Source organism: Myiozetetes cayanensis, unplaced genomic scaffold (genome assembly GCF_022539395.1).
Source record: "Myiozetetes cayanensis isolate MyiCay16 unplaced genomic scaffold, myiCay2020 scf2-11, whole genome shotgun sequence".
Taxonomy (NCBI): domain Eukaryota; kingdom Metazoa; phylum Chordata; class Aves; order Passeriformes; family Tyrannidae; genus Myiozetetes; species Myiozetetes cayanensis.
This window is the reverse complement of record NW_026087411.1, coordinates 23,863,366-23,890,327: the sequence shown is the minus strand read 5'-3', so window position 1 is coordinate 23,890,327 and position 26,962 is coordinate 23,863,366. Positions and strand designations below refer to the sequence as shown.

The 26,962-nt window shown below is 39.8% G+C and overlaps 1 protein-coding gene and 1 non-coding gene across 8 annotated transcripts in view; both read right to left on the bottom strand.

Moving 5' to 3' along the window:
• EML4 (EMAP like 4) overlaps nucleotides 1-26,962 on the bottom strand; it is a 149,823-nt gene that overhangs the window by 86,016 nt on the left and 36,845 nt on the right. For 6 of the 7 annotated variants that reach the window (XM_050314221.1, XM_050314222.1, XM_050314224.1 and 3 more), the window contains exon 1: nucleotides 3,008-3,077. The exons of the other annotated variant lie outside the window; for it this stretch is intronic. In XM_050314221.1, coding sequence (XP_050170178.1) covers nucleotides 3,008-3,074 — 67 coding nt within the window. In that variant the 5' untranslated portion in view covers nucleotides 3,075-3,077. Of the gene's footprint in view, nucleotides 1-3,007; nucleotides 3,078-26,962 lie in introns of those variants that run through there. 7 annotated transcript variants of the gene reach the window in all.
• On the bottom strand, nucleotides 82-155 carry TRNAD-GUC (transfer RNA aspartic acid (anticodon GUC)). Its single transcript has one exon. It is a non-coding gene; the product is annotated as a tRNA-Asp (tRNA).

Sequence of the window (26,962 nt, the reverse complement as noted above, 5' to 3'; positions counted from 1 at the left end):
GAGCTTGGACGGTGGCAGCGAGGTCCTTAGGACGTAGGTGGGTTGCCTTTAAGGGCTAACGAGCCCCACCTGCCCGGGAGTGGCCCTGACCGGGAATCGAACCCGGGCCTCGGCGGTGACAGCGCCGCGCCCTTAACCACTGGACCACCAGGGGCTCCAGAGCCACCACTATAACCTCACCTTTATCATCCCTGTCTCCAGCAACTGGTGAATCCACACTGCGAAAAACCCTAAGCGAACTCTATTAGTATTAACATTAAAGATAAATGAATCGAAATCAAAAGTTTGAAAGCAATCAAGTTTACAAACATGGGGATACTTGAGTTTGTTTCAGTTTTTTCCTGTTTATAAATACCATTTTCAATGCCAAGTGTCACTGAAGGTAAGTATTTAATCAAGAAGCGTGACAACTGAAGGTTTTTTTGTAGGTAAATATTTCCATTTGTCAAACTGAAAATTTCTAACCTGATCTGTATCATCTAACATAAATTCTAGCCCACATCTAATTTGATAGCTATGCTCTTCCTGAAAGAACATTGCCTTGTCTTAGCTTTAGTTGTAAAAGGATAATTAGAAAAATTAGAAAAAAAGAACTCACCCCTATTGACATCAGAGAAGCTTTTTAAAAATTTGATTAAGCTGCTTATCAGCATTGGTATCCCATATGTTAAATGAGAGTGCTAGTTCTTTACTCCTGAATTAGGAATTAATTTTTAGCTGTGGCAAGAAATGAGCAACTGAAGGTATGCATAATGACATCTGTGCACAAAACAAATCACAATTAAAGGTAAGGTAGACAAGTTCCTATAGAAAACACATTGCTATAGGATACATACTTAAAAAGAAAAAAAAAAGTTATCCCCATAAACCTCACCTGAAATACCCTACTGTTAATACAAAGCCTTAAGCTCCTTTAAATAAAGTAAGAATGAGCATGTATGGCCCAACAAAAAAGAAAAAAAATTCCTTCTACAGCTTAATCTCAGACTTTTTCATACTTGTTACCACTGCAAAGTTGCTAATAGCCCTCAAGGCAAGGAGCTCTCAAGGATGAAGTTAGAAATTTCATATGAACAAAGCACTTTGTAATTCTCCATCATACCAGTTCCTTATCACTCTAAGTTTATGTGCAAACCAACACATAGTTCTCGAAAAACTTTATATAAAGATACATTAGGTCTAACTGTGTAAGTAGGAATCAAGTTTTAAATCAACAAAGCACATTGCTCTGCTGATAATATCCAAAGTCACAGTTTCTGTTAATTACAAATGCTGTCTTTAGCTCTTATTCAGCAAAATCCTCAGTGCTTCACCAAGATTTTGGGCAAAGTAATTTTCTAAGACGCAGGAAAAAATTGATGTAGAACATATGCACTGAAAAACTAATGTATTTCTTGCACCTTATTTTGCTGGATTTCTATACAATTCTCAAAAGGTAAGTCCATCATGTCACACTCACTTTAGAATTTCAAGATACGCCTCAAGCTGAAGTTTGAGACACTACTACATTTTTTACAGACGATCACAGAAATTCTTGCTAAAAGCAATTAAAGTCAATGGAAATGTTGGTAACATAAACCTCTACATATCAGTAACAAAGCTTAAAGTTGTTGCCGTAAAAATTACTGCTCTTTTGAATTTTGCTCTGAAGACAAACAGCTAAACATTAACCTTTCTTTTCTACTGTAAAATTCCTTGCAAGACTGCAAAAACAATTCATATGACATACTTGTAATATTAATATTTCCAGCTTACTCTCCCCTTTTTTCTTGAGGGTTGCAACATCTTGAATTCTAAACCGAATACTTTGAATTCTGAAGCAGATAAAGTACAGTGCATTGCTCACTTTAGTAAAGTACACCATAGCAAGGTCATTCCTTTCTTCCTCTATATACCCATCGAAATCTATGCACTAAATATTTGCCCTTTTTTTTTTAAACACACTTTCCTGTTGACTATCATATTTTAGGCCAGAAGTGTAAGGTTTTACACGTGAGATGCTGCATTTGTACCAAAACTGCACGGCACAAATCAGCAAACAAAGATCTGCTCGGTGATGTCCGCTCCATTCGGAAAAACACGCTTCTCCACAGCATACAAGAGAAACACGTCTTATCTCTGATGTGATTTGTTGGTGAGGATCATTTGGTTCGCTGGTCTTTTTAAGACCACATACTTTTGGTTGCTACAGTCAGAACGCTGCAATTAATGACCCAATTCACACTGAAGAGGCTAGTTTGACAGCAGCTGTTTATAATGAAATGAAGTCGGCATTGAATTATTTCATTTTTACTATGACACTGGTAAAAATGAAGCCGGAGGGGGGGAAGAAACCCTTAGTTCTGAAGGGCAAATGCATGTTTCAGAGACCGCCAGCCCCGCTCCGGAGGCGCCCGGCTGGACCGCAGCTCTGATGTACCTACGCTGAGCGAGCCTTTACTGCCGCCTGCCTGAGGCCCGCGCAGCCCACGCGTCCCAGCGGGGCTTCCTCTGACTTTTCCTTTGGAGAGCGTCAAATAGAGAGGTCCAAAGGAAGGGTTGGACACGAGAGCCGCCCTTTCCCGAGGGCTGCGAAGCGTCCCTCGCACGAAGCGTGTCCCACTGACAGCCCCGGCCCGCCGGGACCCACGCTGCCCCGCGCCAGCAGCCTTCTGTACAGCGAGCACTAACTTCGTCATTGCCTTCCTGTCGTTTCCTCCGTTATCCACATACATCACAATTTTATTAAGCTCTTTTTTTTCTTTTTTTTTCTTTTTTTTTTTCCCCCAATATTCTCGAGGTTTGGGATGCCGCAGGGTAGCGAGCCGCTCAGCAGGCACCCCTTGCCGGCTGCTGCCGGGGACGCGGAGCTGCCCTCGCACCACACATGGCAGGATCTACCCGGGTACGGACAGGTTTCCCTTCCTTCCCCTCCCGGGATGGGAAAGCGCTGGAGGCCACTCCGAGAGAGCCCTCGCAGGCGCTGCGGGGTGGGCTCGGCCGGCGCGGGGCAGGCGCGGTACTTTACCCGTGCAGAAGGCGGCGAGCGCCGAGGGGTCGCAGCCCGCGCCCAGGCAGAGCAAGGCTTCCTCCATCCCTCTCGCCGACGCCGAGCCGGTCCCGCCGCCCTCCCGCCGAGGCTGATCCCGAGCACCCGCTCCCCCGCCCGGCCGGCGGGCGCCGAGCGGACGGTGCCGGACCCCCGAGCCCTGCTGGCGGCGGCCGGTCCCCGCAGCCTCGGCAGCGAGCGCGGGAGGCCGGCGAGGGCGGGCCGGGGCCGGGGCGGCGGGGGCGGCGGGGAGGGGAGGGGCCGGCCCGCAGGCGGCGGCCACGCGCTCGCTGCGGCAGCGGCCGGAGCCGCGGGCCCCGCTGCCTTCTCCGGAGGGAAGCGGAGCTCGCCCAGCTGCTCCCGAGCAGGAAACTGGCAGCTGCTCGCACACACGCAGAGAGTCCTGCACCCTTCCCGTAGGAAACCACAGCAATCGGCAACAGACACCCCCCCCGCCCGGTCCGGTCCCACCGCGCCCGCACGGTGCTCGCGGCCGGTGGCAAAACCGCGACGCTAACTATAAAAAGCCAACAGCGATCAGTCTGCCCTCGGTCCGGGCATAAAGAACCACCACAAACGACTAATGAAAACGATTTTATACTCTGTCTGTTCAGATAAACCATTATCGTTCCAAAGCATGTCTATCTGTCAGAAACACCCCAGATATATCGTCAGTCACAGAGCAACGTGACACGAGAGGTTCACACGGGGAGGGGGGAGAGAGGAAGGGGGTGGTTGTTTGCTCTCGATTATATTGGAATATTTTTCACATGACATCTTTCGAGACGAAAGAGCAATGACATCACTGGCAATATACTCAAATCCATTATATGAAAAGTAAGCAAAATATCATGGCTTAAAAGCAGCAGCTTTGCAAAGCTATCGTTCTGTTCAGCAGAAGAGAACTCATATTACAAACGCATTACAATCTATTTAATATGATCATGATTTTGTCTGTCTTGCAAGACGAAGCACAGCCAGATGAGAAGTAATGAATGCAACATGTGTTCATTCTTTTGGTAGCCGTGCCTGAAGCCAATTGGCAGAATGACTACAGCAAGATAAATGTCAAAACAAAACTATTTGTGAATATGTACTGCATGTATTTTGCCTCTTCTATCATACTTGAAATAGTTTATTATTTTCAAACTTCGCAAGCATGTTAAATAAGTCTTGATTAAAGTTTTAATTTCCAGACAGCAGTGGGATAGTAAAAAAAAACAACAAACAAACAACAAACAACAAAACCACAGGGCAAGTCCATGTCTCCATTCAAAAAATGAGGGCAGTAGGGTTTTTTCCACCATCACAAACAGTTGCTGAGAATGTTCATAGGTTCAAACCACATATAATTAAGACAGCACGCAATGGGTTTTGTGTGTTTTCCCCAAAATTATCAATCTACATAACTACAGTAGTATATTTCTTTTCCAGCAGCCTCCTGACAGACTGGAGGAATCGACCTCTGCAGTGATCTAAAAAAAGAGAAGGCAGTCAGCTGAACACAGCTCTGCAGTATGAAGCCAGCCAGACAACTACTGTGATTAATATCGGGAAAGGACTGGGAAACTGAATGGTGGGAGATGATAAAGGGTAAAAGGCAAGGGCACACAATTAAGGAAAGGACTCTAATGAAGACATAGGCCTCAACACACACTGTGGCACCGGGATTGACCAAGAACTCATGTTTCCAACTTGTCCCAACCACTATGTTGCAAGATGAAACACTGAGTCTTTTATCTTGGATGGGTTGGGCAGACAGAACAATTTAACATGCACACTTTGGTATCCTTTCAAACTAGACATTCTTCCCAATATAACTATGAAGCCTTGGAAGAAATTGTAGGCAAAAATGCTCCATGAGGCCAACCAGACATTCTGTGTGCTGGTAAGACCAGCACTGAGCAGAAAGAGGCTTGATTTGCAATCATAAGGGGCCATTACTGCTCTGAACAATGATAGATTACATACAACTGGAAAGAAACACCCAGTATAGCTAAAATATGGCACAGACCAAAATAAAACACACAATAGGAAAAAACTTCTCAGATTATTAGCAGTGCAAAGTACGTTATCACACCATGCAAAAAACTAACACTTTAACATAGTAAAGCATATTAAAGATCAGGAACAGAGCTCTGCACACTGCACAAATACAGATTCATGCACTGTTTACCCCCAATATATGGGTATTTAGGAACACTACATGTGGTAAATACAGTGGATGTCTCAAAGACTGCAGCAGCACCAGTCAGGCTCTGAACCTACAAAAAGAATAATTTTAGACACACTTCAGTTTTTCAGGAGCCAAAACACACCTCAGTGCACCTTTTCTTCAGAGGTGGGAGCAAACGGTTCCTCCAGCTTTTGAAGAGGGCCACAGGAAGGCATGAACTTCTTGGAGTCATCACTTCCATGTGAAGAGCAGGAAGAAGCAGGTCCCTCTGCCCCATATCCCCAAAACTGCCTTCCAGTCAACCCAGAGCTAACTAAGGAAACTAGGGGTGTCCCCATCAAAGCCATCACATACCCAGCTGTACAGACTGCAGAACAGACATCTTGTTCCCAGGACATCTTCACTACTTAAAAAACAAAGACGAAGATTATTTATTGAGCTTCCTCGGCACGTAATACTGCTCCTAAGAAAATACATGCAATTACAGGAAATTTGGAAACTGGTTTTCACAGAACTAGGGTTCCTCAATTTCCCTCAGATTTAAAAGATATCAGATTCAAGAGCTGCTGCACAGGTCAGTCACAGTTATCTTCCATCCAAAAAATTACTGGAGACTCTCTCTACATACCTTTTCTTCAGAAAACCGGTAGCTGTACCTAAATATTACAAAGTCTAACTATACTGAGACTACTTTAATGACCATCTTCTTACTGAACTGCAAGAGGGCAGCACAAGTTAATTTTGTTCCTCATATGTATAAAATCAATCACGTTTCCGCTGGCAAACAATCCTGCAATCATTTTGCTTTCTTCTTTCTGAAAAGAAACTGTAGCAATGTTTCTTTTTGAATTGGCAATTAACCTCACTGCCAAACAGTATCACCTTTCAGCAGCTGCCTTCATTAGCTTCCCCCCCCCCCGGAAAAAACAATAACAACGATTTCTTTAACTTAAACTACCCAATTCTTAAGACCTGAAGCCTTTAATTATATTTTCGGGGGAGGGGGGATTCTTTCAGTCTGTTTTTAAAACGATGTTTCATCTGTTATCACCAAGCTAGCACAACAGATCAAAGCCATTTCATCAGATGAGACAAAGTAATTAAGCACAGCTTTAAAAGACAGGCTTTGGTTAAGAATGCTCATTTCTTGGAGCCTGTTTCCAGCAGGGTGTACAGAGGTTCATCAGCTATGAAGAACAATCTCGCAGGATTCAGTGCTCCCATTAACACCTGTGGGATGTGGCAGTCTGCTCACTCCTCTTCACTCCAGGTGCTGGCACTGTAATAAAACCCTAGGAAAGTCCCATTCGCTGAAGCACTAATTCCGAGAATGACAGAAGGCAGGACCTTTGCCTACGATTAAGGTCACAACTGGCATACAGCAGCACTACTGCTAAAATAAGCATCCCTGCCCTTCTCCTACATCCTTCCCATTTTCATCCTGCTCCTGCCAACACAGCTCATGGGGTTGCACAAGGAAGCACACTGGGAGATTGAACAACATGAAACCTAACTTGTCAACATCAAGACAGGGAAAATTACCAGGCCAGTCACATGGTGTATGGCACAATGAACCCTGAAGTAGCAGGGAGAAGACACTCTTTCCAGGACCCTCTGGAAAGAGTGGTGGGAATCGTGCCTGTCAACAGCAGCTCTGTCCGTGGATGACTTAAGATGATTTTTAAACAGCTACATTTGTAAATCACATTTCATTGCCAGAAAACAGAGCAAAATAAGAACTGATACAGAAGAGAGTAAAGTTCCCAAGCGAGTAGTGCTGGGGCAGGATGCGGCAGAGAGCACACAATGGTGCCAGAGGTCCTTCCCTTAACACCCTGCTCCCAGGCTAAACTGAGCTCCTTCATCCTACGGCATTTTTCTCTTTTGAGAAAAAAGACAGTATACAGAAAACATGATAAACAATAGGTGAACACTGGACCTTAAAAATTGTCCTGAGGCTAACAACTAAACCATACTAAACCTGGCTCAACCAGCTTAGGAAAGGGATCTAAATGGGGAGATTTGTTTTATTTGTTTTCCAAATACACATTGCATAACTTGAAAAAAAAACCTACAAACAATACAAATCCCTCCAAATGCACATGCCTATTTTTAAGAATAACCACGTGAACGCTTATTTTTGTCAGGTGGGTTTTCTGCTGAAGCAGCTGCACCAACACAACGGAGGTGGCAGCAGGCTGATGTGGAGAGTAGGAAGGGTGGCAATGTGTAAGGCTGGTATTTCACTGAGCATAACATCAAACCACAGCTGTAGCATGCTTTCCGCTGCCTGCCTGGAGCACTTGCACAGCAGACTACTTGCAGCTGCCTTCCTGCCTATCCAACAAACAAGATGAAAATGCATTAAATCTAAAACACAGCCACAAAAAGGCTTCTCCTGCAAATTTTATGTTGGGCATGTGTTCCAGATCGCAGTACAGACCACATAACCCAGGTGGTGGCCCATGAAAACACGCAACCCTGTCCATGAGAAAGGGAAGAGTCTGAACAGTGGCACCCTTGTCAGACACAGTCTGTATTTTTGTGGAGCTAACCAGTTTCATCTCTGGTCAAGAACCTACACAGCTTCAAATGCACAAGTTTTGCATAAGTGGTATTTTTAAAACTACAGGTAAATCATACAAAGTTGTTAAATATGAAGTATTTCCATCTCCTGAAAGTACTCATCAAAATTTGATTATTAATAATGACAACTAACTGGTAATCTTAGTCATACCGAAGCTTGATTATGGACTACCTATGGTGAAGTGACTGCTATGTAATCATTCAGTTCATGCCAACAGAAAGAAAAATATTGCTTTTGCCATGCAGAAGTGGGGAAACACTGGCAGAGAGGCCAACTACAAAACTGTTTTCTAACAAAGCACTTTCAAAATAAAGTATCTACCTCTAGAAATATGACACTGCTTAAGAGTTGTGTATTCTTTCAAAAAATGATTAAATGTCATTCTTGCACGTCAACAAATCTCTAAATGTTGGCTGTTTCCATTGACATATTGCTGCAATGGTGACTTTTTTTACTACTTTTAGAAGTAAAAAAAAAATAAGAGTAAAACACCCAACAGAATTTGAAAGAGTGCGCTATTTATGACAGAGACCAATAAGAATCACATTTACTATCCGCTCTGAGATACTGAGGAAGTAGAAAAGCCTTTAATGAAAACACCACCACCAAAAAGTGCAATCCTTCACACAAAACTAATTCTTATTGAGGATGTCCAGCACAAGACATGTGGATGCACAGAGGGCTTGCACAGTGGGTGACCAGCTCAGCGGTGCACTGGGATGATGTGGGATCGCACTGTGATCATCCCAACCCATCTCAAAGGGTGGCTCAGATGTAGAGCAAAACATGTAAATGAGGAACAAAACTCACAGATGCTAGTCTGGCTTAGTCTAAATGCCTAGGAATACCTTTTGGCTTCCAGATTTCTGCATACGCCAGCATAACCAATCTTCCACCTGAGGGGTGGGGTGATCATCTCCATTTGCAACCACACAGCATCAACTCACTATCTCTGATTTAAATATTACCTAGTACACACAAATATGATGTAGGTGTCAGACCTTAGACTATTACACCACTTCAGAGTTTGACCTTATCGAAAGATCATTTACAGCCACACACTTTTGACTTATTATACATAACAGCTGTACAGTCCATGAAGTAATTACCCTTCTGATAGCACAGACTACTAAACAAAGTGGTTTCTTTAAAGAATCTGTAGAGACAGCTTTATATCTATGTCATTCCTCTAAATTTAGTTGACAACAGATTTTTGTATTCTCAGGAAAATGGGTCAGAATAATAAACAACATGGTTTATTTACAAATATAAGATTGAACTACTGTGAAATCCTGAGGTAGGGCTTAGGATCAATACTGTTGGAAAAACATACAAAATACACATTTTTTTTTTTAAAAGACAAATATGGAAATCCTGCTTACTTCCCTTGTTTTTCAGTTATATTCTCATTATTACAAAAATTGGTGAATATAAAATGGGAAGAATAAGCCACATTATTTGCATAAATTGTTTGATGAAAAATTGTCATAAGAAGGAATCAGTTTGGTTCACACAGAGATGTCAAAAGAGACCTTTCAACTAAGTCAACAAATTAAATCTGCCAGAATAGAAGTCATGTTTACTTGAAAGTCTGAGTAACATTATTGACATAAAATTAGGTATTGATTTCCCATTTATTCTTCCTGTAGGAATAATAATATTACAAAAAACCACCTTTGCCAGCCTCTCTGGAGAATAACCAAAGGACAGTAAGACACAAGCAACCCACCATTTTAACTGGTACCACTTTCACAAGAGTCGAGACCAAGGTCAACTTTTTACTACAGAAATGTGTGTTGATATTGCCAGAAAAAAAACATTCTATAGATGAGGAAAAATAATTTCTTCCCCTGGATCATAAATCCTGTTATGACAGCTAAAGGTCAAAGGAAAGAACAAAAAGGCTAAACTGAAAGAGGAAGAAAGAGAGAGAGGAAACTGTGGCGTGCAGCAGCAGAGTCTAATTGAACTGACAGACTAAACAGTTATGGTGAAGACAAAGACACATCATACCACAAGTGGAAAACATCACAAAAGAAAAATGGAGAAGGTCCTTGGTGGCTTTAAGAAATGCAGTTGTATTTTCCAAGAATCCATCTTAACAAAGATTCAGAGACTGACTAAAGGTCGAAAGCAGGAGGAATTTGATGGTATCATATTACCTAAGATGCTTTTCCATACACTGTAAACCACATTAAGAGGTGGAGATGGTTATGGCAGTAAGTGATAAGCTCATTATGTCCTCACTTCACCACAAGAAGCTTCTGTACTCAGCATCTACCTAGTTATCTTCAAGTAATAACAGCTGGAAAACAAGAGAATAATCCAACACATACTGAAGTCACAACTTTTAAAGGAATTTAATCAAGACTCAAATGAAGAGTTTACCCATCTGTTCTTTGAGAAGGATAAAGTCCATGAGCTAAGTGAGTAAAATACCAGGGGTGATGGGACTACAACTAAAAGGAACTTCTTCATTAGCAAATAAGACAACAGTACGGACTGCTCTAAGCTCCCAATGGCTTAGGATAAGGAATAATCTCTATATATTTGCATACAAACTAAAATAATAAAAACTATCTTTGTGTGCCTCACTCTCTCCTTTCTTTTTTTGGTTGTTTGAAATACAGACTATGGCAGCATTTCTATTTTTCTTGATATGTGTGGGTGAGAAGTTAGTAGGCTCCATGCTTACATGCCAAGTTTACACAACAAATCACAGAATGGTCTGGGTTGGAAGACACCCTAAAATTCATCTAGTTTTAACCACCCTGCCAGTGACAAAGAACCTTCCACTAGACCAGGTTGCTCAGAGCTCCATCTGACCAGGCCTGGAACACTTCCAGGGATGGGGCATCCACAAATTCTCTGGGTAACCTGTTCCAGTGTCTCACCACCCTCATAGAAGAGAATTTTTTCCTAGTATCTAATCTAAACCTACTCTCAGTTTGAATTCATTCCTCCTTGTCCTGTCACTATATACTCTTGTAAGAAGTCCCTTTCCATCTTTCTTGTAGGCTCCCTTCAGGCACTGGAAGGCTGCAATAAGGTCACCCTGAAGCCTTTTCTTCTCCAGGCTGAACAAACCCAAATCACTTAGCCTTTCCTCGTAGAGGAGTACTGAACACAATTCCATCAGAGGATTTTTTGGGTAAATACTTGACAAACACCTTTACACACAGCAAGTTTTGGGGACTTTTGTGTGTGTGTGTTTCTTTTTTAACACTAAGTTCTAACCTACAGACAACCTGAACACATAACTCCCATTTGAAATACATGTTACCTATGAAATGGACTGTAAATACTTTTTCTCATATCAGCTTGTGCCATTTTTAAAGCATTCCACAAAGCCAAATGGAGAATTATAGAACTGACAAATGCACATGGCTACACAGATTTTAAATTTTGGACATAATAAAGCATTGTTACATTTACAGTCTGTGATGTTCCTAAGTATTCCAAATTTTTAAAGTAAGCAACACTTGACTGATCTCAGGACAGTCTTGAGACATAAAAGATGTCCAAATCTCAATAAAGTGATCAAAATTAGTTAAGAGATTTTTTTTTTCTGAATTACGCATACCACAGGTTACATCTAACCACTGAAATATTCAGTCTGGTATACAAGTTCCCTAAAAAAATCCACATTCCTTCTTTTTCTATTCTCAAGCCAAAAGAATTTGTTGTATGTTTAAGATATTTTAATCAAAACAAAAGCTTCAGAAGACAAATGGTAAAGTGTAAGTGTAAAATCTGTAAGTCTGTAATCACCACAGGAGCTCACAGGACAGTGAGCAATAGGCAGTGCTACAATTTCAGTGTAAGTTTTATTTAGTAGAAATGTTTTGCCTGCTATCTCTATAAACAGGAAGACTCAGCTATTTCCTTCAACCAAGTGCTAGTGACTTGCTATCTTAACAGAGCCCACAGCAAAATCTACTTGAAAGTAACAAACCTGCAATGCTGAATATTTTATTTCTCCATGGGCTGTATTTACAGCATGAATACCTGGTTTGTTTGTTTGTTTGTTTTTATTCTCAATATATATGAAGGCTTCTACAGGAAAGCATGCACTACAAAATTATACTGCAGGACATCAGAACAAAAGGAACGGTATTAAGAAAAGAGTGTCCTAAATACCAAGAAAATTATAGTCCCCGTTTCTGAAGTTTTTGCTAAATATTGTGTTCTTCTTTAGGCATCATTTGAGGATGCATCCCACTTGCAATGTAAAGATTTGAAGCAATCTTAAGAGCATTCATCTGCATCAAGAATATAGTTTTCCACTATTCTGTCAAATTGCTCAATATTCTGCCACTCACATCATGTGAAAATAAAGTGGAAAATTATGTTATTGCAGTCAGGAACTGATGAATTGTTGCAAGGTACTTGTGCAGCTTTCCTACACTTAAATAGCCAGGATATTAACATTTTAACATACACATTTGTATTGCAAAAGTAACCCTCAAAACCACCTTATTGAAGCATCTATCACCCTACAAGGTTGCTCACAAGGAGGCAGCTCCTCCCAGCTCCTTAAAAACGAAGTCAAGGGAGAATAGTTGTGGATTACAGATGACAATACTTCATATCTTTAAAGAATTTCATAACAGAGGATTTATACCTTACTATTTTTCTTTGCTAGTTTCTTGACAGAATTCAAATCACTCCTTTTGTTTCACCACAGGAGAATTATCTAATTTAACGAGCAACTCGTTTGATGGGTAATCAGGCAACTGATTTTATCTGCTTCATTGCGATGAAGAGGTCAGCACTACCTTCCATTAAGGCAAATTACAGGTTTTCAAGCATACCCACAATCAGAGGAAATCAGTTTGTTCTTGCAGCATCCTCAAAACAAATGGAGCATATGGGTATTGGAGGGACGTGGGGAGAAGTGGAAAGAAGAGGATTAAATTAAACAACAATTTGGAGGAAGCATCTTGCTGTTTTCCCTGATGAAATCAGGTCTGTGGCATTAAAACGGACATGAGAGAACACGGCTTATTTGCATTGTCTCCTTCCTTTTCTCATTTATAAATCAGTTGCTATTCTTAGGCAGGATATACATTACAAGGAACACACTAGCAAATAGTAAACTGAATTTGTAATCCAAACTGAATCACCCACCCCAAGAGCCATGGAAAACGGTCTGGAGGTAGGCTGCATCTGACCACCCAACAAGGGCAGCATGTGTAAACATCAACATAGGATAAGCATTTGGGCTACATAAAAAAAAAAAAATGGTTGTCTTTTTTTTTTAATAACAATTGCATTTATCTATAGTGGCAATGCTTTTTAAATATTTAATAGCTATTTATTTCAGTGAAGTCCTCCATTCTGCAAGAACACATTACCCAAAGCAATACTCTGGGCTGTCTGTACCACATGCACACATATGTGTCACAGAGCACCTTGATGCAGGTGGGGAGAGCAGCATAGGTCCACTCTCCTACAGAGTCAGGATGGAGTCAGGCAGCAGCTGTGGAAATAAAGCTGACCATTCCTGAAAACATGCCAGAAAATGCTTGCAGATAAATGCTTTCAAGGTACCACTCTTCAGTAAAACGATTAGAGTGGAAACAGTGCATACTTGGCACAAACCTCTCAAGTCAGGAGTTTGGTTTAGACCATTAGCAAATTAGCAGTTTAAACTAGATTCACTGTTGGAAGATTTGATTTGGTAAGGAACTTTTAGATCCTGAGGCACAATTTAGCAGCAAAGAGCCTGCCTGGAAGCTGCAGCACTGGGCAGAAGGGGGACACAGTTCTGAACACAGACCACCTCCTAAGTGAGTTGATAGACAGGCTAAAAAACAGGGAGAAACTCCACTGATTAAAAAGGAAACCAGGATTCATCTCCAGATTATTACACCTTATACTCTGATATACAATTTAACATAACATGGCAATTCCAACAAGTTATTAACACAAGGTAACTGCGTAGATACAAAAGTCTTTTGAAAAACATTTTAATAAAACTATATCCTAATAGCATTTGGACAACTTGGGCTATGTTAAATGTATACGTTAGTATATGATACTGTCATTGTTTCTTTTATAGTATTATGTTCCCAATGACTATCATAGGTACTTTTGTAAAAATAATGGCTACTAATACTATTATTCTACCAGTTAAAAAATTGCTTTTGCAAATTATAAAAGTACTTTGATTTCCCATACTTGTTTTGCTAGGAAAAAAAAGTTTAATAAATTCATAAAGATGAAAAAAACAATAATATGCTGACTTAATAGAATTACAAAGAAAAAAAATGCTTTAGAGGTACAGTACGAGAGACTGTAAAACTGAAAATTGGTCCATTATTAAAATCCGAAACACTAGTTACTACCAGACATTTTCCTTAGAGAGAAAATTACACTGATTTGTCATTTATGTATAAGTTCTACCTTAAAGAGAAAAAGATGGTATAATTGTAGTCTGAAAAAAAATGTAGGTAATAACAGAAAGTCATCTTTTTCCCCTATGGGTTGCTGTGCTAGTACTATCCCTCATGTTATGGAACAATATAAACTAACTCCCTAAGCAAGGCATGCCACTTTTAAATTTTTTTTTTCAAATGTTCCATTGCCTTTGGTTTCTTTGATCTAACCTAAGTACAGCCAAGCTGGTACAGCATCCTACTGGTACAGTTCATCCAATCAGCATGAAGTGATTCAAAGCCTTCTGCTGGCTTCAGAAAATATGGAAGTGATACAGGAGAATCAGTGTTTCAAGTTCACCTGAACTGAACACAGTCAAAGTAAAACACATCTGATGCATCTGGTACTCTGGATTTGCTTTTGAAATTATCTGATGTTAACAAGAGAATGGGTAGGGGGGAAATATCAACCTTCTATTGAGAGGTGGTGGTGGAAGTTTATTCTATAACTACAAAAATATTTTTCAATATAGGGGTAGCCAGAGGAGAGTGAGGCCTTCCATAGGTGAGTGAGGTTGTCTGCTGGGCACAGCTACTAGAAAGCAGGATTTGTTCAGGGAGATACAGTTTGAACAGGACAGACAGACACAGTGTCCGTTTAACTATCTTTGTTCATGACTATGTTATATGAAAAGTATCTGCCACTTTCAAGTTCTTTAATTTATGAAGCAGATCTTAAATACAAGGCCAATCTCAGAACCCAGCTCACGGGGAGGAGGGCAGTGTGTTTTTGTTCTTGTGTCAGTTAATTCAGGATTATTTTTTTCCCCCCTAAACAGTGCACCTCAGATACATCTAATTTTCATGCTTTTTCCTTTTGCAACTTTGAGACTGTTAAATTTTCAGTTTTATTAAACAAACACAGACATTCTCTTCCTTATACTTCACAGCTTCCTCAAGAGTGGCTTTAAAGAAAACCAAACTCTTGAAACATTCCCAATGAAGTCATATCCATTAGCAACAGAGCTGATGATGTAAAAAACCTCACATCTGGAGCTGTTCAAGACCTCCTCTACCAGGAGGATTGCAGAGTTCAGTCCCTGGATATGCAGCTCCTGGTAATGCTCACTTCACTTTGGCTTACTTGTGCACTCACAACGAAAATGAACAAAGCCTCTTATTTTTATAGGCCATACCAATTGTTCCAATGCATGCTGATCGTATCTTCTACAAACAAAGCCAGCCTTTAATTGTGTTGGAGCATTAAGCAGAAAGCCTTTAAAACGCTTTTCTGTTTAACCTGTCTGAACTGCAAGTGTCTGTATCAGAAAGGACTGAGCATGTACCATTCTGAAAAATACTCTGCAATTGTATACATGGGTAGGTGCATTTCCAAGCCACTTCAAAACACAGAACTGACAAGGAAGAACTACGAGTTTGCCTTTCTAACCTTCTCACAGATAAACACAATTTTTGGTTCATAAAAAAAGTAACCACATGCCCTGCTTGAGGCATTGCCAACATTGCTGGATTATTCCCAGCACAGTTAGGAGGGACTGCACAGTAATAGCAAATCCACACATCTGAATTGTCTGTGCAAAATTCCTCAAGTTCCAGTTTAAGCCAGACAAGACTCTGTATTTTTTGCTGCTATTCATTCTTCTCGATGTAAGCCAAAATTTTGTGCCACTACAGTTTTATAATTCCTTTGTAGATCACGAAAACAAGCCAGTAAGGCATTATCAATGAAAACAAACTCATTTTCATATTAAGAGTCAAAATTCCAATCCACTGGCAAATTTAGGAAAGTAGTGATTTATTAGCCATGTCAAACAACTCAAAGGGACACAACAGTATTCCAGACACACAAAGTCAAAACCAAAACACAAGACACATGAACACAGACCACCCTGCAAACCCTCCTAGTGATAGGATAGATTTCTTTCCTTTAGCCAGTATTTAATTTCCCAAAGCTTGCACTGAACCAGGCACTTCTTAAGGGTTCTTAAGGTGAACCCTTGGCTGCAATGCTTTTCCAGCCAAAACAAGACAAGGGCTGCTTCCAGCTCTGTGACAGACATGACACATATCAGCCCCACAGTCTCTCCAAATCAAGGATGATCTCCTGGGAGCACCATGGAAGGAGAAGCCACACTCCCAACAGCACTTGCACAAAGGGTCTGTTTCCAAATTCCTCCAGGGACCACCTTTAAGTAATAACACTAAAACTCTTTGTTTTGTGCTAACTCCACAAGCTTGGGAACAGAGAAGGTGTAAAATTGACAATTATGACCAAGCAGGAAATAAAATTTAGAGTATACTGGCAAAGAGTGGCGAACAGACGGCCAACGAAATACCTTTATTTATTTTAAATATTTCCTTTTATCCTGTTTTTGCTTTTCTTGCCTATTTAAAGCATGAATTGTTGATGACAGGAATTGTTTTGAGCCTTTCATTATGCTAAAAGAGATGCTTAGATGTATTATGAAAGGATATTTTTTACTTTTCAATCTAGTAAGTTTCTCCTAGTATTTTTGCCTAGAAACAAATAACATTAGTCCAGGATTCTTCACATACACAATTCCAATTCCATCTGCACATCAAAAGGACAGAAAAAAAATAGATTTAAAATTTACACTTTACTCCACTCTCCAAAAGGACCTTGATAAGAACCTACCCCCAGAATAGAAAATATTTTAAAAATATATTTTAAATCCTTATTTCTTGTTTTTCTTTCTTCCCCTTTGTCTAAAAACAGAGAGTTGACAGATCTGACAAAAAACCCTTCTTTTGTCAAGTAGCAAGTAATACACTCAACAAGATCTGCACTTCCCCAAATAAAGACTAAAGGCTCCCTTTCTTGACAAAACGCGACCTGCTTACAATACTCCCTGGATCCCAATATGAAGTCATCTTAAAAATAACCCACTTATGGGGGTAAGCAGATTCCTTAGTGATAGGAGGACAGAGGACAAAAGAGTGGCCTTCAAAATGTCTATGCACGTATGCAAGCATGCATCTGTGACCTACAAAGCCAGGTACCAACCTGGCCTCTCAGAGCAGCTCACTTAGGGTGCATAAAAGACAAATCTAGCACCAAGGTAGAGAGTGCTTACAATAAAATGCAACTGAGCTACAACAGATGCTGCACCTGTTCGGTGACCATAAAGAAAAGGAAAGGAAGTACTGCTTTAAGTGAGAAGACAAAATGATACTTATTAATGAGTTGGTTTGGGGTTCAAAAGTTTTGAGATCCTTTTTCTGATCTGAATCACCAGACTAAGGGTGATTACACTGACATCTCTGTAGATCTCTAGAAAGAGTAGCAGAGACCTTGTCTCACCATGCCACTTCTGAAATCGCTCAGCATCCCTACCTGTATCCAATGTCATTAATATTAAAAACATGCTCACCTTTTGAGAGCACAGCAACAATATGCCTGGGGTTACTTGAATACGAATGTCTACAGGTAATATTAGGAAGAAGTCTCAACAGTTGACAATACTGAACATTTTCCACACAGAAGATAATCTGAACAGTGTTATTGCACATACTGCAAAGATAAATTGTAGAGCATTAAAATAAGTTGTTAGGCAGGATGTGTCCCACTTCCTTTTCCTTCTCATTGAAAACTAAATAACAGAGATTACATTTAGTTATTTCAAATGTAATCAAACCCTCCCAGGCATTACTACTTGCTAATGCTTTCCCTCTGCCCATCTCTCCTCAACATTAATTCCGAAATCCCCCCAGGCCCACCCTAGCCAGCAAACAGACTCACAACCAGCAGACCTGATGATCTCTTCCCCTTCTGGAGCTTAAGTAAAGCTAAACAAAAAAGCAAACAAACAAAAAATTAGGGGAAAAAACCAAGCATGAAAGAAAAAAAAAATAAGAGGGGAAAAAAAGCAAGATAAAAGGAAAAAAAGGAAACACACATAGAACAAAATCACAAAACCCCAGCAAGCACAGAAGAGGGTCCAGGAGCACTTTGAACAGTACAATACATACAGTAGACCCAGACATACAAGTAAATTTTAATCTTATCAAACTTACACAGCTTCATATCATGATTAACATCTATCTTTCCACTTTGAAAGAGAGACACCACTAACTCTTGCATATACAATACATGCACCTTTAAGCAGATGCCGCTACTGTTCACATGGAATTAGAAAACAACACGAGTCTATTATTGGTGATCAGACCTTTTCTACGAGTCTTTCTGATCCTAAACCTTCTCATGCACTAAAATTGCAATTAAAGGTAAAAGGAACGCATCTGGAAAAAGAATCATACAACTTCTTGCTTTTAGACAGCCACATTTCTCGTATGGCTGTTAAAACCTGCCAGAATTTCCCCTATAAACATGTTTCCAGCAATTTCAGCTCTCCCACGCTGTATTTGGTCCTAAAGTAACAGTCTCCTGCAGAAAGGGTTGTTTTTTATAAACATGCACACACAAATAAATGGGCCACACATTTCTCTTGCATGATGCATTGTTTTCCACATGCTAGCACTGAAGTGTCCTACTACAGTTGACAATTAAGAGATTCACAAGAAAAAGCATGAGTCTTGCAAAAGACGAGTCTTTGCCACATTATGAAATACAAGAAGTAGATTACGAGAAACAATCTTTGAGATGTGGCCAATACTTACATAAAGGCCAAAATTTCCAGGTAGGATAGTAAACGTGGGAGGAGAAAAAAAGAAAGGAAGCTAAATCCTAAACACACAGTCTTCATCAGTGGATTCATCCATCCATCAAACCAGACCAGTGCAGACAGACTGAGCAATTGACCGTATCAGTGAGTTTGCTGTGTTTTACTGCCAAGGAGGATCAGGCTGACTTGCAGAACACAGAGCCGGTTGCTCTGCAGCACACTGGCCATGTCTCTGCTCTGCACACCAGCTTCCACACAGGCACCAAAGGCTGCAAGACATTCCAGCTGGACAACGAAAAAAACAACAATAAAGGAATGAGGAAACACTTATACCAATTAAGTGGTTAAGAAATGGAACAGCTGAAACATAACAGATTTCTGCCAGTTATCACTTTGGAGAGCAACTGGGATCCTACAGAGTTTTACACCTGAACACAGACTGCGGTCTGCAGATGACCTCCCATAAAATGTCAGTGGAAAGCATGAACTCCTGAGAAACTAACATTTTACTTAAAAAAAAAAGCCAAACATGACTGTTAGCAATGGTATAGACATAACAGCTGAAGGATTCCTTTGGTTAATGGTCATCATCAGTCACAGGTCAACAGGGATGCTGTCTAAGAGACAGTTCATGCTGTTGGAAAGGTGAGATGACCAGTAGCTCAAGCGATCACTAGCCAATCCTGATAATTTCTGATCATTTCCCAGGGACACAGTCAAGCAGTCTGGAATATGGAAAGGTCAGAGAGTATTCAGTTTCTCTTCCAAGCTAAAGAACAAATTTGTTCAGGAATCCAGACTACCTGGATGAATAAAAACCTGACCTATAATGCTAGAAATAAGCAGGAAACCTTTTTGGGGGAAAGAAAAGCATGTTTCAGAGGTTACAGGGCACCGACAGAAGAATAAAACCAACCGGGAGCCTGCTTGAGCTGAACCATGTAAAAGAAATACTAGGGCATCACTGTTACTATGCACTGCAGTTTCAAAAGAGGGAGAGGAAGATAAGTACCTACATACTAAGGTTTAAAAGGATGTTTAGGAAAAAATAAGCAAGAACAAACATCAAAGACGGTATTTTGTCTTCTGCTTAAATAAAGATAACAAAATGACACACTGAAAATGAGGATAGGATAATGGTTATTACCACATGCAGTGTGAAAACAAAATTTGGTCATTTACAATAAATAAAGAAATAAGGGGATCTGGATAATCTCCATTTCACAAAACTGAAATAACTGACACTCACAACAATGACATGCCAAAAATCAGTGCAAGAGGGAGGGGGAAAGGAAGTACTTTGGGAAAGAAGGAAGAGCAACCTTGGTGCTACAAGTGCAAAAGCATGACCTTGATTAAGACAAAAGAGATCAAAGAAATGTAACTGAACACTGAAATGAAGACAAGGCAGATGTGATTTTATCTGGGGAATTTATTCCTATAAAAAGGATAATACAGTGAACTTAATCCTGAATTAAAGCAAAAAGTGATGTGATATGTCATGGAATAATATTTAAGCTATAGACACATAACATTTTAGAGATGAACAAAGCACTGGTTTAAAGAAAAGCAACAGAAAGGTAAGATATCCAGACTAAGAGAAGGTCCTGAGTTCCTTACGGTTTAGTGACACTGGGGCTATACATAAGTTATGTAGCAACCACAGAAAAAAAGCAGGTAGAATAATAACAACTTTCAGGAGACCAAAATTTGGAGAATTTGCTCTTCCTGAAAAAGGATCTCTCTGAAGCTGGACAGTCTTTTGGGCTAGCTGGAACAACACAAATGAAATGAAATTTAAACATATAAAGTGAAAGGTAATTATGAATAACAATTTCAGCTATGACCTGGGACACTGTGACAGGAGATGAAGGGGAGAAGGGAGCTGACAGAGCATCCAAAGATCACAGGATCCTACTGGTCCCTTTAACTGCTGTTTGATACTTGATACTGATGCTTTGCAGCAGTTCTACACACACACAATAAAAAGGTATTTTTAACAGAAAACCAGATCGATCAATTATATAAAAAGTGTTTGCAAGCCACTGCTTGTCGTTTTGTATACATAGTTGTGGCTACCAAGTCAAAAGCAAAACAAAACCACATGCCTTTCCCAAAACCAATTTAACTGAAACAGGTGTAGAGAAGATAACTCAGAAGACAGAGGATAGGAAAAAAAAATCTGTTTTATAAGGGAAGCTAAAGCACGTGTGATCCTCTAGCCTAGCAATTAAACAACAGAGTTCTGTAGGCATGTCTTGTGCAGGGCAGGGGAAATCTCATAAGAAAATGAAGGCTTGTTTTGTGAGGGGAAAAGTAGAGGCTGGTGGAAGGGCTCTCACTGCCCCAAAACCCGAGATACTACTCCCTCTGGAAAGATGAAGGGCAAGCTGTACTTAAACAAGAAAACTTCAGCAGAGCCTGCACAGCACCTCATTTATATTTTTACTACTGTTTGAGTAAGTCTTTCCTGGGTGAGAATTCTGTAGCTTGGGAATGGTCTGTTCCCCCACTCAGCTAGACATTTACATGTAGTACATTCCCTTCTACAACAGAGATGTAGAAAAAATGTCTCTGATCTTTCCTGCTGCCTCCCTAGGGCACACCATGGTTTATTCACTCTTTCAGTCACTTTATTAAGGCTTTAAATTTGTTAGAACACAGGGCAGAGGGAGTAAGAGGCCCATCTAAACTCTTCTTTTTTACACAACTGTTTGGGGAAATTGTCCCCTTCAGCCCTCCATTCCCAAGTCAGCTGCACTTTAATAGTCCATTACAAGAAGAGAAACAAATCTCAATATTTACTTTTGTTGAACTATCAGATAAACGCTGGGTCTATTTCTGTTCTATTCACATTCTCCCACAATTTCCATTACAAGGTATGCACTAAGCACTTTGACAAGAAGTTCCCCACTGCTAAAAATCTCAGTGCTAAAAGAAAACAGAAATGTTTATTTAGGTTTTGGTTTCAAACCAAAATAAGTTTTCAAAATTGAACTGAAATTCCCTGCAGCTTAACCCACCTGCAAAATAGGTTCACACCATCTAGGAGCTCAGAGACACAAACTCTAACTTTGCAAAGTGAATTTGAATCCTGTTTCACAGGCAACACCTTTGGTTTGTTTAACTGTCCTACACTACCAACAAAAAGTACACTTCTTTCTGATTCATTTCAGTAGAAATGCTTCATGATGACTTTTGTTCTCTTCTCAAGCTTGCATGGCACCCAGCAAACAGGATTACCTTCGCTAGGTGTAATATCCAAAATACAGTAGCATTTAAAACTCCTTTTTCATCACCAAATTGTTAGGATATCCACACATGCTGTTACTTGTTTTAATATTCTGGGTAAAGGCAGGCATTAAAACCTAAAAAGGATATCTGTATGACACTTCAACAGAAATCATAAGCATGTCTCAAAATAATTAGTTTCCAGCAAATATCCGTATTACTTTGCATGTATTATACCTCTAGTCTTACCCTCTACTTGAAAGCATGACAGTATTCTGGTAAACTAGCCGTCTTTCTTCCACCCCCCTTTCTGCTGCCTTCATTTTTTTTTTTTTTTAAATACAAGTTCAGCTTGCCATACCCTATAATGTTTTGGAGTAGTTACCTTTGAAAAAAGTTGCCTTCTCTAACTTGCAAACATGCCCTATTTAAAAAGCAGCAGCCTACTCTCAAATCTAAAGCAGTGAGATGAACTATGAAGGACAAAAATTCACTTGATTTGAACAACTGATTATGATTTTTATCCCTGCTTGACAGTGAGTCAATTAAAAAAAAAAGTAACTTTAAGGAAAAAAAAATATTAAGTCTACTTCAGCATTTTTTTTTCTTATTCTTTCCGATGTATGAATGATGAGGTCTAAACCTCACTGAAAAACTCTGGTAAGACTGGTATGTAAGAGAAGATGGCATGTGCATATAGAAACCTGAAACTACAGTCCCAGAGTTAACAGTTAACATCCTCTTATATTTCAGTTTATGTTCAAATGTTGCTGTTTGCAGGTCATCGACCTGTATGTCACGTTTCTACAGTTCCAAACCTGATAGAGTAAACAAGGACACAAAAAAAAATTAGTTGTGTAGGACAAACAGCTTTAAAAAAAAAAAGTCAAGACTTCCTGACTGCAGAGGAATTAGTTTTTCTTCTTTCATTGCTTTTTAGTAGAAGCTCTAGAAGTGTTTCACAAAATTTTACTTACAGAGTAGCATGGTTAGTTTGCTGATTTTTATTAAAGAAAAGCATAAAGACAGTATACAATCTATTCAAAACTGTTCAGAGTACTTAATATTTTTCTCTAACCAGCTTTCTCTGATTCATGAAAATGCAGCTAGTACTGCTTATAAGAACTTTATCCTTTATTTTCCTTCCCTCCTTCAAAGGAACATGTCGTTATTTTGGACAGCATGTTAACACGTTCTGTCTGCTATAAATTGGTTTTAAAAATATACTACAATAAGTTAGTTTTGTTTGAGGATTATATACAGGCAAAAGCAAATGTGACAACCACACCAGCCCCTCCCCTTCAAAAATCAAAAAAACTTATCCTGAACAAAGCTGTTAGTTTCACACAGCAGTACAGAGAGAAGAAAAATTCACCTGACACCCTGAAATTTTTCATAGAAAAAAAAATCCTCCTTCAGAGGAGGTTTCAAATTGGCACTGGTTGGCACTTACACTGCTCATGTCGAATTTGTGCAAAACATGCTTTTAAAATGCATATGAAACACTTAACTATCACCAGCAATTCTTCTACATAATGTTGTGGTTAACAGTGATATTGGCTCCAGGACCCTCTGTCACCCAGCTGTGTTGCTAGCCCAAACATTTCCTGTGCACAAGTTCATATCAGCTGGTGGTATCACCTACTTCCAAACCAGAGACCTGCCAGGGAGCCTGATGTGAGGGGAAAGAAACAAAATCTCCAACTGTAGTTCAAGTTAGCAACTTTGAATCATAAAATCATAGAATCAGCTGGGTTGGAAAGGACCTCTGAGATCATCAAGACCAACCCTTGATCCACTATCACCATGGTCAACTTACTGAAATAAACCTGCTTGTAGAAGTATATTGGAGTTATCAGGAAAAATGAACTCATTAGGAAAACTATGATACTGTTAAGAAAATAAAAAGTTAAAAACCTTTAGGCAACAAGAATTTTATCATTCTGGAAACCTCAGATGTCCCACAATTTAGGGCTTTCTTGCCCTGATCCACTGCTAAACTGTATTCATTGCCAAGCAGCAAAAGGGAGATGCCATGGGAAGGCTACAAAGGATGGTGGAAAGACCATTAACATATGGGGTTGAGAGCCAAGATCCCTGTGCTGAATCTGGGCACTGTCTGCTGGTGCTCCTAGCTCTGGGGAAGCCAGTAGGACCCAGTGCTAGCACACTCATTGTTCTAGAAAACACTGTCTCTGCTAGAGCTCAGACAGAGTTAAGGAAATTGAGCTTCAAAAAGCACCGCCTCAAATCCAGAAGACGCACTGAGGATTCTCTACCTTCCAGCCTGAACCTTGGGGGATGCACAGGTCCTTGGCTCCTGGCAATCACAGCCACACCATACAGAAAAAAAGGTCAGATGGAGCTCTTACGTGCCGCCTAGGAAACTCTAGCAACATCAGGAAGCTTACAGTTACTGGATTTGGGAGACAGTATCATCCTGTTATTGAAGTTGCTGAGTATCTACCCTCTCAGTTTCACCTGATTAGCGTTGCCATTTTAACTAAATTATTCTCTCCAAGGAGATTTCCTGGAGCCAGGCCCATAAACCAATGGCCCAATAGCTCATTAGGATTACTTCCTTTTCACAAATTATGTACGCAACAGAGATTCTATCAGTCAGGACTGGAAAAAACTCAAGACTTTTTCTTTCCTTTTATTCACCTCACCCCTTTTTAAACACATAACCCCTCAATAATTGAGAACAGTTTTCTTGCTTTTATGTGTTTGGCACATACTAGTCTTTGACTATGCTAAATGGAGTGCTTCCTCATGCACAAAGCATCTATTCTCTCCTTGTGCTCCTGTGAGCTTTATCCAAACAACCTGAAGAGACAGGATGTTTAAATTCAAAAATCACTCCCTGAAAGGCATTAAAAAAAGGAGCTTTTTAAAGAGTATCATCTGTTTCTGGAAAGCAACGCAAAGCATTGTGCTAGCTTTACCAGCCTTTCATGGCTCAGTGTGGCACTTCGGTATAGGACCCATCTGAGCAACTTTAGTTCAGGGTTGTGGTGATAACCAGCAATCTCTCAGAAAGAATCCATAAAATACTTCTGACAGCAACAAAATATTAAGGTATTCAATTACTCTAGGAGTTCCCCAATTCTCCTCCCAAGAAATCAAGGGTAAAACACCAAAAAGAGCAGGACCTCTTTTTAGCCTCAACTCTAATACTATTATCAAATTCAAGCAGACTTGACCACTGGCACTGAAACAACCTGGTGCACCAAATGGTGCCATATGTTTGTATTTGATGATGATGCTTCTTTATTCCCTGTGCATCGCTCAGAGGGAGCACTTGTGCTCCCTACGATGGCTTCTTCAAATGTAGAGGCAACCCTAATGCTCCTTCTCTTCAAGTTTAACAAAAATGGTTTAATACCAGTAACCAGACATCTTAATAACAGTTATTGAAATAGGCTGGTAAAATAATCAGAGATATATATATATTTGTATATATATATATTTTGTGTATATATATTCATATACACACATATATAAATATATAAAAATATACATATATACATACATCTATATTTACCTATAAATATATAATATATACACATTTCATGTGTGTATTATATATATTATTTTAAACAAACCAAACAAGGTCTCACTTTAAAATATTCTCTTCCTATTCCTGCCCCAACTTGTGAGTTTTCAGAACTTCAAGATTTTAAATGGAAGCTGTTTACACAGGATGCAAAAGTCAAGAGCCTAAAAGCATTTGCAAAAGGGAAGCATATTATTCTCATTAAAGCACAAAACTTATGGTTAAGCAATGTGTTCCCGATTTTTTTTTATTTATTTATTGTGCTAGTAAAGGACAAATGACATTTTCCAGAAGCTGTACAGTAAAGAGCTATGGATCTAGTACATGAATCCATAAAAACTGGGCATTAGTCTGCTGGAGCCTTCAAAAGCCTGAGACCACAGATAGATTCAATTTAAAAAAAAAATTAAAAGGGGGAACAAAATGGCACTTGCTAATCCTTGACTCATGACCTACACAAGCCGCCTTATCATGGCCAAGACTTTCCTCCAATTCTCCCGTCCTCACCTTCCAGCTAATAGTATGATTAAAAGATGTTGTTCCTCCAAATACTAAATTCCACCCACAGTCAGGTTTTTAATTTTAGTAACAAACACTTTGCATCTTGACACATGTAATGCTAGCAGATAAAGGTCCCTCAATGAGCATCTTGATCAGAATAGATCTTTCTGCTGGGTACTACAGGACATGATAAACTACAGCCACTCCAGAACTGTCCACTAAGCCTTTAATAAAAGCCTGGTTTTGTACTGACACCCTTACTGATACAGCTACACGGAGAGCTTCTTGTACAGCCATAAACTGTGTGAAGATCTCTGAAGTATTTTTAAAGCCTCCTAAACACAAACTTATATGCTATCAACAAAAATGTCGATAATTCCCAGTACAGAGTATATATAAAATATTACTTTAGCACTGTCTTTTGTGCCTGAGCACCAAGCCTTAGCGTACCCTTCGACAGAGTATATTTTTCTCATCATATGCATACTGTGCACCTCTTTTGACCACAATGAAAATGTGACTACTTAAATTATTAGATGCTTAGCATTTCCATAGCAGCCCAAACACACACCACAGTCATTTTAATCTAAACACACATAACAATACTGATTTATGGAAATGTTCACTTTCTAGAAGCAGCAGACATTTGTTCACGCAACAGACTCCTCCAAATTTATACACACAGACGAGCTCCCAAGTAATCTGTACTCCCCACCAGAACAGGCTGACAAGATGCTCCTAAAAACATTGTATCTTTGCCACTTTACACATCCAAATGTACGTGCTGAAGAAAATGCTTCTTTCATTGGAAAAACCGGAAATAGTTCTTATTAACTCAG